This window comes from Watersipora subatra, chromosome 3 (assembly GCF_963576615.1).
Source record: "Watersipora subatra chromosome 3, tzWatSuba1.1, whole genome shotgun sequence".
Classification (NCBI taxonomy): domain Eukaryota; kingdom Metazoa; phylum Bryozoa; class Gymnolaemata; order Cheilostomatida; family Watersiporidae; genus Watersipora; species Watersipora subatra.
The window spans coordinates 32,842,705-32,859,613 of NC_088710.1; the positions used below are offsets into that span (position 1 = coordinate 32,842,705).

A 16,909-nucleotide genomic window follows, 5' to 3' on the forward strand; every position below is an offset into this window, starting at 1 on the left:
GAATAAATCTTGCGGTCCAATTTAGGTCTGTAGCCTATTTGTTGTTATTCGTTTGTTATTGTTTGTTCCATAATAATAATTGTTTTGTTTTTGGTGACTCAGGAATGTTTGTTGCCACAGGGAACTGGTAAAAGGTTAATCAATTAACCAAGATACATACTGGTTACGGTTTGACTACACTAGCTGATTAAATTGAACATTTTAGTAACTAACAAAGCTGACTGCTCTAGTATCAACATGTGTAAAGGAATGTGTTGGACTACACGTCAGTAAATAATAAACTGACACTTATGTGATTGACCAAAGGAGTGTTAGGAAGGCTACAGGGTGTCCATTTACTGTTTATAAAACACTTTAAAATAAAAACTTACATGATTAAACAATAACAACAACCAATAAAAACTCACTAGTAGATTGAATGTTTAATTGAATGTTATTGAATTTAATCAATGAACTTTAAGTATGTATGTGGTGTGTGGTGTGTGGTATGTTGTGTGTGGTGTAAGGTGTGTGGTGTGTGGTGAGTGGTGTGTGATATGTGGTGTGGTGTGTGGTATGTGGTGTGTGGTGCAGGTGCGTGCGTGTGTGTGTATGTTATTTCATCAGTTATTAGAAATATAACACTAAACCAAAAATAAAATATATAGTTATAATATTGATTAAGTTAAACAAAATAAATGAAAGCTTAGTTCTTACTTGTAAATGTGTGATAAGGCCCACATGTACAGAAACTCTGCAGCTAGTCGAGACGCTGGGCCCACAAGAATTGGCAAACTCAAACAGAAGGTCTGAATTAATCTAGGCCTAACAAATGGCTTTTAACATTAACTCCTAAACTATTAAATGCAGAGGTTTTGGCGCAAGTCTATTAGAAAAACTGTTTCATTGTGATGGTACTCTGCATTCGATTGCTTTCTGACCCGAAGCAGTATAAAATATCGGTAAGGATAGATTGGTTTTGAAAAAAATCTGGTGCTATATCATGGTGTCATTTGGTGGTTAACAGATTTTCATTACAAACAAAGTGTTTTGTCTTAATCAAAAATAGAACAGTGCAAATAAATTGCTCTAATTTTATTACCATCGCAAAGGGTGATTGTCCATAATAAATTAACATGCTGACAAACTTTAAATAGAGACATGAATATCCAGCAAGGGTGACATAGCCTTCACCTATCATTGTTCAAGGTATTTGTGCATGTGATGCATCTTTTAGGGGTATAGGTATGTGTGGCCTAAGTTCTGTAGTCTACTGTCGTGTGCATGTGGGTAGACAAGACCTTAGAAAGTATTTCAGATGTATAGAGTGTCACATATGTTTATACTAGTTAATGTCCGGAGTTGCATGGGTATTAAAAGTCAGCTTATAAACAGTGAGAGGTAATGTAGGTGACTTTCAGTTCCCATTAGCCTGGCACATTGCCGATGGCCAATTTTAGTAAGCTAGTTACTAAATTTATTATTACGGTTACTAATGAAAGCGAGAGAGCAAGCTGTAACGACTTGCGTAACACAAGTAATATATGTAGCAACATATATTACCCAATGTATCCATCAATCTCATGTAGCTTAAATAACAAAAGACTTTTTCATTGCTCGTGCAATGCAAGGCATCCAGCTAGTATGCATATCTATATATACTTCTCAAAGTATGTCATCATCATATATCTGGATTCCGGCTATAAATATTGCTATGGCGCATGTTGATTATTTTACCAATGTAGCCTGTCTTGACAAACTGTTGTTTTTGCAGAGTTGTCCCCCATCGAGCGGGCGAGCAACACAACAGCTTGCCACGAGACGTACTGCACCTGATGCATCAGCTGCACTGAAAGGGAGTTGTTCTTTTCTGTCTATGCGGCTTGGCTGCAATGATATGGCTATCGCTCTATTGGTAATCATAACGGATTTCAATCTTTGCTGGGCCACAAAGTAAACCAGGACAGAGTCTCTACAGACCCCGACAAGGTGAAGGCAGTCACGGAATGGCCAAGCCCGCGCAGAGTGAAAGAACTCCATGGATTCCTCGAGACGGTCGGCTACTACCAACAATATATCCCGAAGTTTGCCATTATAGCGCATCCCTTGCACCAACTGACTGCAGAAGAAGAGCCCTGGAGATGGACAGAAAGGGAACAGATTGCCTTCAATGCACTGAAAGATAGCATTAGCATCGCCTCGATCTTGGGCTAGCCGGATCCCCGGAGGCAGTACATCCTGGACACAGATGCCAGCGGATGTGGGGAGGGAGCCATGCTGTCCCAAGTACAGGAGGGCTGCGAGAGAGTCATTGCCTACTACAGCAAGACCCTTATCTCCTCGGAACGCAATTACTGCGTCACTCGACGGGAGTTGCTTGCGGTGGTAAAGGCGGTGAAGCACTTTCAGCCATATTTGTATGGCCAGGAGTTCCTCCTACGGACGGACCACGTGTCACTTCGGTGGCGATGCAGGAGAAGGGAACTCTCGAACCAGGTAGCCCAGTGGCTAGAGATCCTGGCTGAGTTCCGCTACGCCCTGCAGCATCGGTCAGGGACTCGCCACGGGAATGCAGATGGGTTGAGCAGGCAAACCTGGCAATGCGCGAGCATTGAGCAGAGGGGCGGGGCCCCTCACGGAAGGAGTTGGCAAAAGAACAAGGCTCGTTAGCCGTGTGGGTACCGACCTGTTGCCTGGATGGGACTCCCGCTCTCGACCCTGGGCAACGTCGCATACCCCGAAGGGCCGGCCGGCAACTCGCACAGGACTCCCGTCCCAACAGTGGCGGGATTGAATCTGGGTGCCGGAGGTTCCTCCGAGGGGCTACCGGCCACACCAGAGATAACAGGACCAAAGGGCGAGCTGGCAAGGACACAGGCCACTGGACAACGACCCGTGGCCATCATGTATCCTGCCATCACCTCAGGGGACGAAGTGCCAGCGGAACACCTGGAAGTCGGGAGCAGAGAGCTGGATACCCTGCATCACATGTGAGGCTCTCCGCGCATACGACATGACGGCATGCTGGAAGCACACGTGGCTTTGCAGGGCCACGCCAGATGGTGCGCCATCTGCCCCCCGGCCATGCGGGAGACTACGGTGTGGCAAAACTCACACCCTGGCTCAATCTGGGGTTAGAAGAACAATAAGCGGCCTCCAGCTGACTTGGTAGTGGCACGGACTGACGACCACTGTCAGACGGTTTATCAAGAGTTGTGAGGTGTCTCAGGCCACAAAGCATGGAGAGACAAAGGCAGCCGAAGGTCGTATACGCCGGACGACCATGGCAGAAATTGGCCGTGGACCTGGTGGGGCCATTTCTGGTCACGCCTAGGGGGAACAAGTGAGTGCTGGTTCTCACCGGCTACTTCACCCGATGGTAGGACGCACTGGCACTACTTGACGCCACGGCTCCAGTGGTTGCAAATGCACTGGATGAGCGGGTCTTCTGCTACCTGGGGTTATTCAAGCAGATCCACACGAACCAGGGAGCACAGTTTGAGAGCCAACTGATGACCAAACTGTGCCAACTCTGGAATGTGGGAAAACCCCATACGCCTCCTTACCAACCACAGGCCAACGGAATCGTTGAACGGAACAATCGGGGACTCGGGGACTCCTTGAGGGCACTACTTTTGACCCGAGGACAGAACAAGTGGGACCTTCTGTTTCCCCAGCTGATAAAGGCATACCGAAGCACCCTCACTCCGCAACCGGAGAGACAGCCAACGTGTTCATGTTGGGATGGGAGCTGAGATTGCAGGACCAGCTGGAAAGCCACCCACCACCGACCGAGTGCTTTTCTGCCCACGAGCACGTCCTTAAGGTGCAGTGGAGGCTGCAGACGGCGCACGAGGCGCTACGACAAAATCAGATAGAGGTGATACAGGAGGACCAGGGGAGCAACCGATGTATGTCCCAGGCGACTGGGTATGGCACACGAATAAACGCCGGAGACGGGAAAAAAATCCCAAGCTGCAGACGAAGTGCGTGGGACCATACCAAGTCCTGAAGGCTTGGAGGAACCACACATATCTGGTGGCATGACAGGGTCAGTCTTCCATTCAGAGCGAAGGAAGGCTGCAACTTTATCATGCTTACCCAGAAAGGTTGGGGCAAGCCCGGCCACCTTGGAGTCAAGGAGGGTCCTAACATGAAAGGAGCTTGACCCAGCAGGCAAGAGAAGAGGCAGGAGGAGGTCAGAATAGACCCTGTACCCATAATGCCACCCTCCACCTGGGAAACGTTGCTTGGGAAAAAGACGAGGGGAGGAAATAATTCCGAGAGAAAATTCGACCGGACCGGAGGAAGGAGAAAGCCAAAGACGCCCTCCGAGCTCCGAGAAAATCAATCTGGTCACACGGGAAAAGTTCCGAGAGAACCTGAAGCAAACCTGGTGGAGACCGAAGAAACCACAACATAATTCAATCAAACACAATCTGAGGTCAGCCCGGACCACCAGAATGCCAGAACGATACGGAGATAGGGTATGCTACTCCATGGAATTGTTGGAAAACGGACCGGAGGTCGAACAGGAAGGCAGCAAAACGATCCTCACGGGCGCGACCAAAGCTTTCTTTTTAAAACACTCATTTTCTCTGGACGACATTAGAGCACTCGAGAAAATGGGTAGAAAAGGTAACACCTCGCTACAGGATTTATTGACTTCGGTCACAACTAGCTTGATAGAAGCTGAGGAAGCACTGGGTGCACCGGAGCCGGTAGTTGTGGCAGCACCCAAGGGAGATTAGGAGTGGGAGGAGGCAACTGCCAAGGCCAGCACGAGCTGCCCCAGAGAAGCTGCCTCCGAAGCAGATGACGAGGACCTGGACAAAACCCTGACAGGAGAGGAGGAGGTCTGCCGAGTGGCTACCATAAGCTCTTTCCCAAGGTCTAGATTGGAGACCCTGGTCACCAATGGAGGGAGAGTGTTGTGGAATGTGATCCACTGAGAGCTGAGCCTAGGGCTAAGCTAAGCCAAGCCAGGCTGTGCTCAGTCAGGCAGAATGACGAGGTCAGAGTTTAGCCAAGCCAGAGCCATGCCAAGTCAAGACCGAGCTGAGCCGAGCCATGCCGGGTCCAGTCAAATAGAATGGAGGCGGAGCTTACTAGCTATATAATCTTGAACATTTGTGTAGAAAAGCAGAGCTGCTTTGGGCCTGTTCATTGCCTGTTACTTGATCATTTTTGTACAACTTATGAACTAAGCAGAAAATATATGTATAAACTCATGCACCGAGTCTTGTGCTAGTGGAGGAAAGTGAAGGTCGCACAAACCTTTACAATAATATTGTAAAGGTTTTGTGCGACCTTCACTTTCTATATACATACCTTCACACCTATATATATATATATTTAACATATTATGTTAAATATATATATAGGTATATATACATGTATATAGATATATATATAGGTATATATATAAGTATATATAAATACATATATATATTTATATACATATATATACATATGTATATATATACTATATATATATATATATATATATATATATATATATATATATATATACAGTCAAACATGGATAACTCGTCCACGGATAGCTCGAACACATGGTTAATTCGAACATTTCCTTTGGTCCGTTCCCACGTAATGATAAATTGCTATAGATAACTCGAACTCAACACTGTTAATTTGAACTGTTTTTTTGCCCAACAGCTACCGAAACGGTTGTTTTCGCTTTAGAAAATCACTTTATTCAAAGCCATAGAGGTGAACTTCATCTTTTCGTAATTCATAAGCGTCGTTATTACCACCATCGGCAAAATATTTTTGTCAACGACTTTTCTAAAAGTTTGGTGAAATTTGATTCATACTGCGATACGATTAATAGCACGGGCTAGCCGGGTCACGCGCGCAAGAATTTCCGCCACGCACATACAAAACAAAAATCGCATGTTGTTTTGTATGTGCGTGGCAAAAATCCTTGAGTGCGTGACTCGGCTAGCCCGTGAAGAATAGTTTTCCGACGTTGATTCCGTGTTGAATCAACGTCGGAATGTTGAATGTTTAAAACGTCTTAAAAAATGTTGTAATTAAACGTATACGTTGTCTGAGCTACAAAAAACTATTCATCGTTTGACCTAAACACAGAAAACGTGTGTACATTCAATAAGTATCTATTAAAAAAGCGTGAGTGATATAGAATATACCGTAAAACCTCGTAAAACTTCTAATTGAACTGCCTCGGAGTGTTGCTCTTGACGAATCCCAGGTAAAGTAAGGTAATCTGCATAAACTTCAAGAAAAAACGGCAAAATTGATCGTGGGTAAAACCCCAAAAGAAAAAATGGTCTTTTCTTTTGAGCATTTCAACAACGATCAAGTTTTGCCAATGTCAATCTGAAAAAGTCCTGGCAATAACATCACCTCAAACAACAAACCAATCTCAAGTGATAGAAAAATCTCTATACTTTTTCATGAAAACGTTTTAAACTTTACATTAGAAGCATTTAATTTGAAACAAGCCATTTGTGCTTTTGATTTATATTATAGTTTGTATATGTACATGTATCTACTAATAAATAAGTAAATATATGGACTTGTGACAGTGCTCTGATAACTTGAATGCTCTGATAATTCGAACACTTTTGCTCGGTCCCTTGAAGTTCGAGTTATCCATGTTTGACTGTATATATATATATATATATATATATACATACATATATATATATATATATACTAATATATCTAGTGGAAATCTTCTGACTAAAAAGTGCTCAATGCCATAAAGGCAGTGCATATAGAATAATTTAAAAGAAGATAAAAATTTTGACTATTATATTTACACTACTAATAGTTTCGTGTTAAAAATGATGAGTGTTTTTAACACGAAACTATTAGTAGTGTAAATATAATAGTCAAAATTTTTATCTTCTTTTAAATTATTATATATATATATACATATATATATATGTATATATATATATATATATATAGTATATATATACATATGCAGGGCTGTATTGTCCAAAGAAAAAGTGGTCAGGAGACTGTCAATTAGTAGTTACCAGAGGCCTGAATCGGTCGTGCGGATAGGGTCAGGGAGTGGGGCTGAAGTGCCCTCCCAAAGAAGGGGGGTTCGGGGGCCCTCCCCCGAGAGAATTTTGAGAATTAAGAGCAAAATTAGAGCATTTTAAAGCGTATCTCATATTATTTAAGATGGATATCCAGGTCCTGCCAAGATGAGTCATTTCAAGTCTTGCAAAGAGCTACAGAATTACAGTCAAACATGGATAACTCGAACTTCAAGGGACCGAGCAAAAGTGTTCAAATTATCAGAGCATTCAAGTTATCAGAGCATTGTCACAAGTCCATATACAGTCAAACATGGATAACTCGAACTTCAAGGGATCGAGCAAAAGTGTTCGAATTATCAGAGCATTCAAGTTATCAGAGCATTGTCACAAGTCCATATATTTACTTATTTATTAGTAGATACATGTACATATACTAACTATAATATAAATCAAAAGCACAAATGGCTTGTTTCAAATTAAATGCTTCTAATGTAAAGTTTAAAACGTTTTCATGAAAAAGTATAGATATTTTTCTATCACTTGAGATTGGTTTGTTGTTTGAGGTGATGTTATTGCCAGGACGTTTTTCAGATTGACATCGGCAAAACTTGATCGTTGTTGAAATGCTCAAAAGAAAAGACATTTTTTTCTTTTGGGGTTTTACCCACGATCAATTTTGCCGTTTTTTCTTGAAGTTTATGCAGATTACCTTACTTTACCTGGGATTCGTTAAGAGCAACACTCCAAGGCAGTTCAATTAGAAGTTTTACGAGGTTTTACGGTACATTCTATATCACTCACGCTTTTTAATAGATACTTATTGAATGTACACACGTATTCTGTGTTTAGGTCAAACGATGAATAGTTTTTTGTAGCTCAGACAACGTATACGTTTAATTACAACATTTTTTAAGACGTTTTAAACATTCAACATTCCGACGTTGATTCAACACGGAATCAACGTCGGAAAACTATTCATCACGGGCTAGCCGAGTCACGCACTCAAGGATTTTCGCCACGCACATACAAAACAACATGCGATTTTTGTTTTGTATGCGCGTGGCGAAAATTCTTGCGCGCGTGACCCGGCTAACCCGTGCTATTCATCGTATCGCAGTATAAATCAAATTTCACCAAACTTTTAGAAAAGTCGTTGACAAAACTATTTTGCCGATGGTGGTAATAACGACGCTTATGAATTACGAAAAGATGAAGTTTACCTCTATGGCTTTGAATAAAGTGATTTTCTAAAGCGAAAACAACCGTTTCGGTAGCTGTTGGGCAAAAAACAGTTCGAATTAACAGTGTTGAGTTCGAGTTATCTATAGCAATTTATCATTACGTGGGAACGGACCAAAGGAGATGTTCGAATTAACCATGTGTTCGAGCTATCCGTGGACGAGTTATCCATGTTTGACTGTACATGGTTTTGAGTTGTAACCATATATGTATATTTACATTTATGTTCATAAATATACATACATGTACATTTGTATATAAAATATTGATTGTTATAGCTTGACACTTGTCTTTTAAAAAGCTCTTCTTCCGTCAATGAGTTCCATGGCAGAAATCTTTCACAACTGATTCTGTATCTATATCAACATCTTTATATATGTGTAATATTAGAAGATTATTTAGACAATCTGCCCTATGGTGTTCCTCATCGATGTTTGGATTCGCTTCAATGCAGAAAAGTATCTCTCGCCTACCGCATTGGTGGCAGGCAAAGCCAATACTAGATTAGTCAGCCTCTCTACTTCATCGCTAGAGCGCTAAGTAATTAGTTGTTGGAAATTCCAAGCGAATGAGCTTAGACTGAAATTCTTACTAATTAGCCGCCGAAGATCACTAAAAGGTTGGGGCGACTCAGCTGCCCAGCCGCCTCAGGGAATACGGACCTGAGAATTTTAGTGTCACGTAATGACTTCCATCGTTTACACTATGCCGTGTTCACAATTTCCGAGATTTTGACAGAAGAAAAGTACTCCGGATGGTTCCGGAGTCTCCTAATAGGACAATACAGTACTGTACATATGTATATATGTATATAAATATATATATATGTATTTATATATACTTATATATATATACCTATATATATCTATATACATGTATGAATACCTATATATATATTTAACATAATATGTTAAATATATATAACATATATATTTATAATATACATATAATATATATAATTGCAATAATTGCTATTATTAATTCTCCATATTCACAACTTTTATTTTGTTTTCTAAGTTCATAGTAATTATATCCTTACTGTAGCAAAACCTACTAAGTTTATTTGGTTATATATATATACATATATATATATATATATAAAAAATTGTTTCCTCACCCCGGATACCCCGTATGGGTGGTAAATTCTGCTCTAACTCGGGTCTCCTACCAGAGACCTGGGAGTTTGAGCACTCGTCTCAAGATCTTAGCTGTTCCCAATAGCGCACTTTTCTGCAACTCACCTGAGTTGATTGTTGTTGGTATTTGGGCAAGCCACATTTTATGCGCCGGTGTTATTGCGCCCAGTGCCCCAATGACTACTGGGATTACGGTTGTTCTTACATTCCAGCATTTTTCAATTTCTTCTCCAAGAGGGAGATATTTTTCTATCTTTTCCTTTTCTTTGCTGGCTATATGGTAGTCATTGGGTACTGCTATATCTATTATAGTAGCCCTCTTGTTCTCCTTGTCTACCACCACTATACCTGGTTGGTTTGCTAGGACATGCTTGTCAGTTTGGATGTAGAAGTCCCAGAGGATCTTAGCGCGGTCATTTTCATTGACCTTACCAGGAGCTTCCCACCAGTGTTGTGGTTTATTAAGGCCATACTCATCACATAGACTTCTATACACAATACCTGCGACATGATTGTGCCGCTCAGTGTATGCGTTCCCTGCTAGCTGTCTGCATCCACTGATGATGTGTTGGATGGTCTCAGGTGCATCTTTGCACAGTCTGCATCTAGGATCGTCTCTAGTGTGATAGATTTTCGTTTGGAGTTGCCTTGTTGGGAGCACTTGCTCCTGGGCTGCCATGATTAGCGACTCTGTATTGGCCGTTAGGTTTCCTTTGTTCAGCCACATATATGTCTGGTGAAGATCGCCAACCTTAGATATTTGTTGGTGGTAAGCACCATGAAGAGGTTTCGTATGCCAGTCAATTTCCTCATCATCAGGGCTGTAGTAAAATTAGATAGCACTCATCACATTGGCTGCAATTAACCATTCACATACAATTACTAAAACGCATCTTGTTTATTTAAACTGTCTATTAATGGGGTTGACCTCAGCGGCTGCACTGGAATCCTGACGCCACCTCTGTGATGTAACCGGATGGGTAGGATTAGTCATGCTGTCCTTAGGATGTGGATGTGGATGGCCAGTATTTTTTGCACTAATTACCCTAATGTCCTTAGTTGACCTCCACGTGTATATATATATATATATAGCTTCACAGTTTATCTTCAAGTCAGACTAGTTGGAATTGTAGAAAGAAGAACAGGTCAGTGAATTACACCATATTTTTCTGTCAAATTTGAAGAATGAACTATGCTTTATTATTGCTTTGTTTTTGCTTGTTATATAACTATTCAAATATGGATTTTGTCTAATTAGTACTATGTAATTGCAGGCTTCACGGTACTGGATAATGCCTTACTTATTGCTAATAAATCAGTTATGAGGCAAACTTCCAGATCAGTAAAGTCTCCTTAATTACGCAATTCCAAATAACAATCCGAGTTTTCGGGGGTTTTTTACAAAACCCTACAGTGAAGCCTTAGCTCTATGTTAAGGAGGAGAATTAGTAGCAACGTACCGCTACACCAACAGAAGCATTAGTAGCAACGTACCGCTACACCAACAGAAGCATTAGTAGCAACGTACCGCTACACCAACAGAAGCTTTAGTAGCAACTTATCGCTACACCAACATAAGCATTAGTAGCAACGTACCGCTACACCAACAGACAGACAGCAGATTGAGAAAGTCACAGAACGACTAAATAACATTAGTAGCAACGTACCGCTACACCAACAGACAATCAATTGAGAAAATCATCAGAATACTTTCAACAGCTTAAACCGTTGTCAGCAACCGACGTATACATCATAAAACTGCACAACAAACATTTGCCATATTGATCTACAAGAGACATCTACTAGCAGCGAGGACAGATCAAGCACTATCACCAGAAGCCGTGCCAGCAACACCACGGAACTCCAGATAAGTCTCAAGCATAAACATATTGGACATTTTTAGTCATTTAGTAACGTTTTACATTAATTGTCTAGAGAATTTTTACAGTATTACTTTGTTGCAAACTTACTAAGAGTTTTTGAAAAGTTTTTTTAAAAGAAGGTAGTTATTTTGATTTCGTTAACGCTTTTGTAAGCCAATCACATCCACTTTAAGGGCATCCTACTTGGTGTTAAACTTAATCAGTTTGTAAACATGTCCCAGGGACAGGGGTCGACCTCCAGTGCTGAGGAGAGCCTTGTTGATAGCCAATCTGGTCAGGACAAATCAGTTTTAAATAACTCAGTAACAGAGCAGCCCGCAGATGTGAATGCTTCTAGCGCAAACCTTAGTCATAATATCGTAAGCTCAGATGATGATGATTTAAAAAGTGATAGCAGCAGTCGAGTTAGTGTAGAAAGCAAACCAGTTAAAAACTCTAGTAACGAACCTAGCACAAGGCCGGTCAGAACTACTAGCCTCAGTTTAAAAGGAAGGGAAAGTAAGATTAGCTTCTTAAATTTGGATTTAGGTAGAAAAATAAATTCTCACATCAGGTATTTCAATCAGATACAGTTAGATATGGCTGAGGGAATAGCTCTTGATGACCTAACTACCTTGAGTGATGAAATGAATGCCGAAGCATTGGTTGTGTCAAACATGTACAATGACCTCTGCAGGCTGTGTGACAACAAGCCTAGTGCACAAATAGAAAAGATGTTCCAATTTCATGATGCTGCTGTCTCCAATTTCAACGAACTAGTAGACAAGCAGGTACAAGACTTAGAACTGCAAGAGTTGGAAGAGGTAGAAAACTCTATCCAGCAAGCAAATGAAGAGATGGAGGAAGAAACAAGACTTTTTGAAGAGTACATGAATAAAATGGTACAAAAACCTCTCCAGATCTCTTTGACTGCAAAAGAAAAGGTTAAGGCCGGCCAAGTGATCTCAACACGAGGGAGCACAGAAGCCAAGGCAAGGAGCTCCAGAGAGGCAACGGCATCTGCTCCAACACAGAGATCCACCAATATGTTACAAACATCTAGATCGACAAGCTACAATGAGCCCTTTAAAGATGGCTCACACCCCCTACCATTGAAAAGATCAGAGCAGGTGTCAGAAGTTAGCTCCCCCTTGCCAACCGTACACAGCGAAAGGCAAGAACTGGATGCGGTCAAACACCTCGCAGAAAGTTTAGCTGCAGCCATAAACTGCAGCAAGAAGTCTGTAGAGCCTTCCACCTTTGAAGGAGATGTGTTGCAATTTTCCGATTGGGAAGTGGACTTAGATACATATTTGCGTACAGAAAGAATCAAAGGTCATGAAAGACTGAGACATCTCAAAAAGTTTATCAACGGTGAAGCTAGGAAGTGTATAGAAGGATACTTCACCACTAACACAGATGATGCCTACCTCGCAGCTAGAGCTGCGTTAAAGGATCGCTATGGTAATGAACAAACTATTGCCAGAACATTTCGGCACAAGCTAGATGCATGGCCCAAGGTTCCACCAAGAGATTCGAAAGCACTAACTGAATTCAGCGACTTTCTGTGTCACTTGAATAGAGCAATGGTAACGATCAAGCCCTTAAAGGTTCTGAACGACTGTGTTGAAAATGAGAAAATCTTGGAAAAGGTACCAGACTGGCTTAGAATCAAGTGGGCCCATATTGTAGCCAAGGCAGTGAGGTGTGAACAACGTGGTGACGACAGGTACCCAAACTTTCAAGAGTTTTCAGATTTCATTAAAGATGAGGCATATGTCATGTCACTTCCCATATCACAAGCTGCTACTCCCAGGATAAAAGATAACAAACTCAAAGCAACAAGAACTTATTTCTCCGCAACTACAGAAAGAGAGGATGCATGCCTTTTCTGCAACCTCAAAAATCACAAGACAACTGATTGCCGACGGCTACAAGACAAGTCAAAAGAAGATAAGAACAAATTTGTGCGAGAGAAGGGTTTATGTTTCCGGTGTTTCTCCAGTGGTCATAGATCGAAGGGCTGTAAAGCAACACTAACTTGCAACATATGTCACAAGCACCACGCCAGTGCCAATCATGATCTCAATTGGAATGAACACCGTGAAAACACCGTTTATTTCAAGAGATGTCATACGTACTCTAAAACCCAAAGTAACCGAAGTAGAACCTGTAAAAATTTGTACCTTAAATGGTGAGAAGGAAACAGATCTTAACCGCTATGACTCGATCAGATTAAGAGGCTACTCTACAGACTATCACACCGTCATCAGTGTGTTTGAACAACCAAAAATTGCCTTAGACAGGGAGCAACTGCCGACACCTGAAAAGGCAGAAAAGGTGAATCACCTGCGCTCAATAGCTAATCAAATGCCTCCACTACTTGACATACCTATTGGGCTACTGCTTGGAATGAATTACCCGGAGCTAATACAACCTCTAGAAATCAAGCCAGCACCTGACAATGCACCTGGCAAACCCTTTGGCGTTCGCACAACATTTGGTTGGACAATGTGTGGTGGATCATCTTCAAGCAGAGCAACAAGAAACAAAACTGTATTCAAGATCAACCTAAAATCGGACACAGAAATACTCAGGGTCTTGGAGCGTGACTTTCAAGACATTGAACAAGACAAATCCATGTCGCAAGAAGATATCAAATTTCTTCAAACGCTTGAATCCGGAACTACACAAAGTCAGCAGGGCAATTACATCTTGCCACTGCCATTCAAAAGGAACCCTGACCTACCAAACAACAGAAGTCAGGCCGAGAAGCGTCTAACTTTGCTGATGAAAAAGCTACAAGCTGACAAAGGGTATAGCCAGGAGTATGTAAAATTCATGAATGATCTTATTCTTGCTGGACACGCAGAGCAAGTGCCACAAGATGAGTTAGCAAAACATGTAGGTGTATGGTACCTGCCACATTTTGGGGTTCGTCACCCTCAAAAAAAGAAGTTAAGAGTGATCTTCGATGCTAGTGCACGGTTCAAAGGAGCTGCACTAAATGATTTCCTTCACACTGGACCAGATCACATGAACTCCTTGTTAGGCATACTACTGCGATTCAGAAGAGAGCCAATTGCGTTCACCTGTGACATACAACAAATGTTCCATAACTTTTTAGTAACACCTCAACATCGAGATTATCTAAGATTTCTTTGGACCAATGATGACCCAAAAATTATACAAGAATTCCGCATGAAAGTGCACTTATTTGGGGCAACTTCTTCACCTGGTGTAGCTACTTTTGGATTACGAAAAGTGGCAGAGGACTACCGCAACATCTCAACTGAAGCAACAAGGTTCCTAAAAGACGATTTTTACGTAGATGATGGGGTTACTTCAGTGTCTACTCCACAGGAAGCAAAAGAGTTGATCAAGGCAGCTACAACCATCTGCACAAAGGCAAACATCAGACTGCACAAGTTCACATGCAACAATGAAGAGGTATTGAGCACTGTTCCAATTTCTGAAAGAAAAAAGGTCAGTAAAAGTATTGACATCTTTAAGGACAGTTTGTATTGTGAACGAACACTTGGGATGGAATGGAACATATGTTCAGACACATTTCACTATACAACACCTACATCGGCTAAACCAGCTACAAGGCGCGGCATACTTTCTACAATCGCTAGAATCTATGACCCCATTGGATTTGTCAGCCCAATTGTTCTCAGAGGCAAGCAAATACTTCAACAAATTACAATGGCCAACCAATCTTGGGATCAGCTGTTGAACCCAAGTGTGAAATTAGAGTAGTTTTAGAATTGTCTCAAAAAAGCATATGGTTTGACGGACCAACTTACCTACAACAAACCGATATTACAGACTATATAGTCAAGACTTCAACAGAAAGAAAGGTTGATGAGAAAGATCCTGAAGTTAGGAAACTAGCAGCCTTCTCTACAAAGACAACTACTAAAGTGAAGCTTACATACAGGTTCGCCAAATTCAGTAATTGGAAGTCACTGATACGCAGCATAGCACTTCTAAAAAACTGCGCAAAAGCCAAGAGCTGGAAAATCACCAAACCAAGTTTAGCAAACTTGAATGACGCAGAAAACTTCATCATCAAGAAGGTTCAGCAGGAGAAATTCCTAAAAATGGAAAAAGATAAGACACTGGTCAAACTAAACCCTGTACTCGATGAGAATGGTATGACCCGCATTGGTGGGAGAGCTGAAAGGGCTTCTGGGTTGCATCATTTACAGAAGCATCCATTGATCATCCCTAAAGCATCTCACATTGGCCACCTATTAAGCAAGCATTACCATGAGAAGATTTATCATCTGGGTCAGAGGAGTACCTTAGCAATGATAAGAGATGCAGGATTTTGGATCCTCAATGGAACAGGGCAAGTGAAGTCACTAATTAGAAAGTGTGTTGGCTGTGCAAGACTTCGCAAACCACCACAATCTCAGTTAATGGGTCAACTGCCAAAAGAGAGAGTAGAACAAACTCCACCATTCACGCATGTGGGAATGGATGTATTTGGTCACTTCAATGTTCGAGACAGGCGCACCGAGTTGAAACGATGGGGTTTACTGTTGACCTGTATGTATTCACGGGCTATACACATCGAATTGCTTGAAGACCTCAGTTCCGATGCTTTGATAAATGCTTTGAGGTGTTTCATGGCAGTTCGAGGTCCAGTTAATACAATCCATTGCGATAATGGAACCAACTTCGTCGGCGCCAAAAATGAACTTTACAGACACTCTCAAATTGCAAACAGGGAACTCCAAAATTACTTAGAGGACAACAGCATTACTTTCAAGTTTAACTCTCCAGACGCCAGCCATCAAGGAGGATCTTGGGAGCGATTAATAAGATCAGTAAGAGCTGTCTTGAATGGCATGTCCCTAAAATACAGTAAGAGACTGGACTCGCAAACCTTGAGAACTGCCTTTTTTGAAGCAGCAAGCATTATCAACAGTCGTCCAATAACAGCAATGGGCATAAACAATCCAGAAGAGCATATCTTAACACCAAACCATTTATTGACAATGAAAACGAAACAGCTTCTTGCCCCACCCCCGAGAAACTTCTCCCCAGATGAAATATATGGAAGGAAACGTTGGAAGATGGCCCAACAATTTGCGGAAGAATTCTGGACTATATGGAAAGCAGAGTACTTACAACAAATGCAGATAAGGCAGAAGTGGACCAACATTCAGCGAAACATTAAAACAGAGGATATTGTTTTAGTCAAAGACGAAAATGCCCCTCGATGTGACTGGAGAATCAGAATAATTACTGACACTATTTCCGATGCGGACGGGCTTGTGAGGAACGTGAAAGTACGTCTAGGTAACAAATACCTCGACAAAACCGGAAGACCTTTGGAACCACCCGTTACCCTAAGCAGACCAATACAAAAGAACGTGCTCCTTGAATTTAACTAGATTTAACTCTTGGCCACTCAATCTACATATAACCATTCAGCTATTTAGGTATACACCAAGTCGCATATTTAGTTCATGTTAAACAACCATATCATATCACACAATTATAAAAAGCCAATGTAATAAATTTCATTTCCATTAAATTTAGGTGGGAGTGTAGTAAAATTAGATAGCACTCATCACATTGGCTGCAATTAACCATTCACATACAATTACTAAAACGCATCTTGTTTATTTAAACTGTC

At 41.5% G+C, this 16,909-nt stretch overlaps 1 protein-coding gene across 1 annotated transcript; it reads left to right on the forward strand.

The window, feature by feature from the left end:
• Window positions 1-14,799: 14,799 nt before the first annotated feature.
• Window positions 14,800-16,664, forward strand: LOC137390520 (uncharacterized). Its single transcript, XM_068076849.1, has 2 exons — window positions 14,800-14,928; window positions 15,471-16,664. Exons 1-2 carry the CDS (start codon window positions 14,800-14,802, stop codon window positions 16,662-16,664), a joined length of 1,323 nt encoding a protein of 440 aa, XP_067932950.1.
• Window positions 16,665-16,909: the final 245 nt, after the last annotated feature.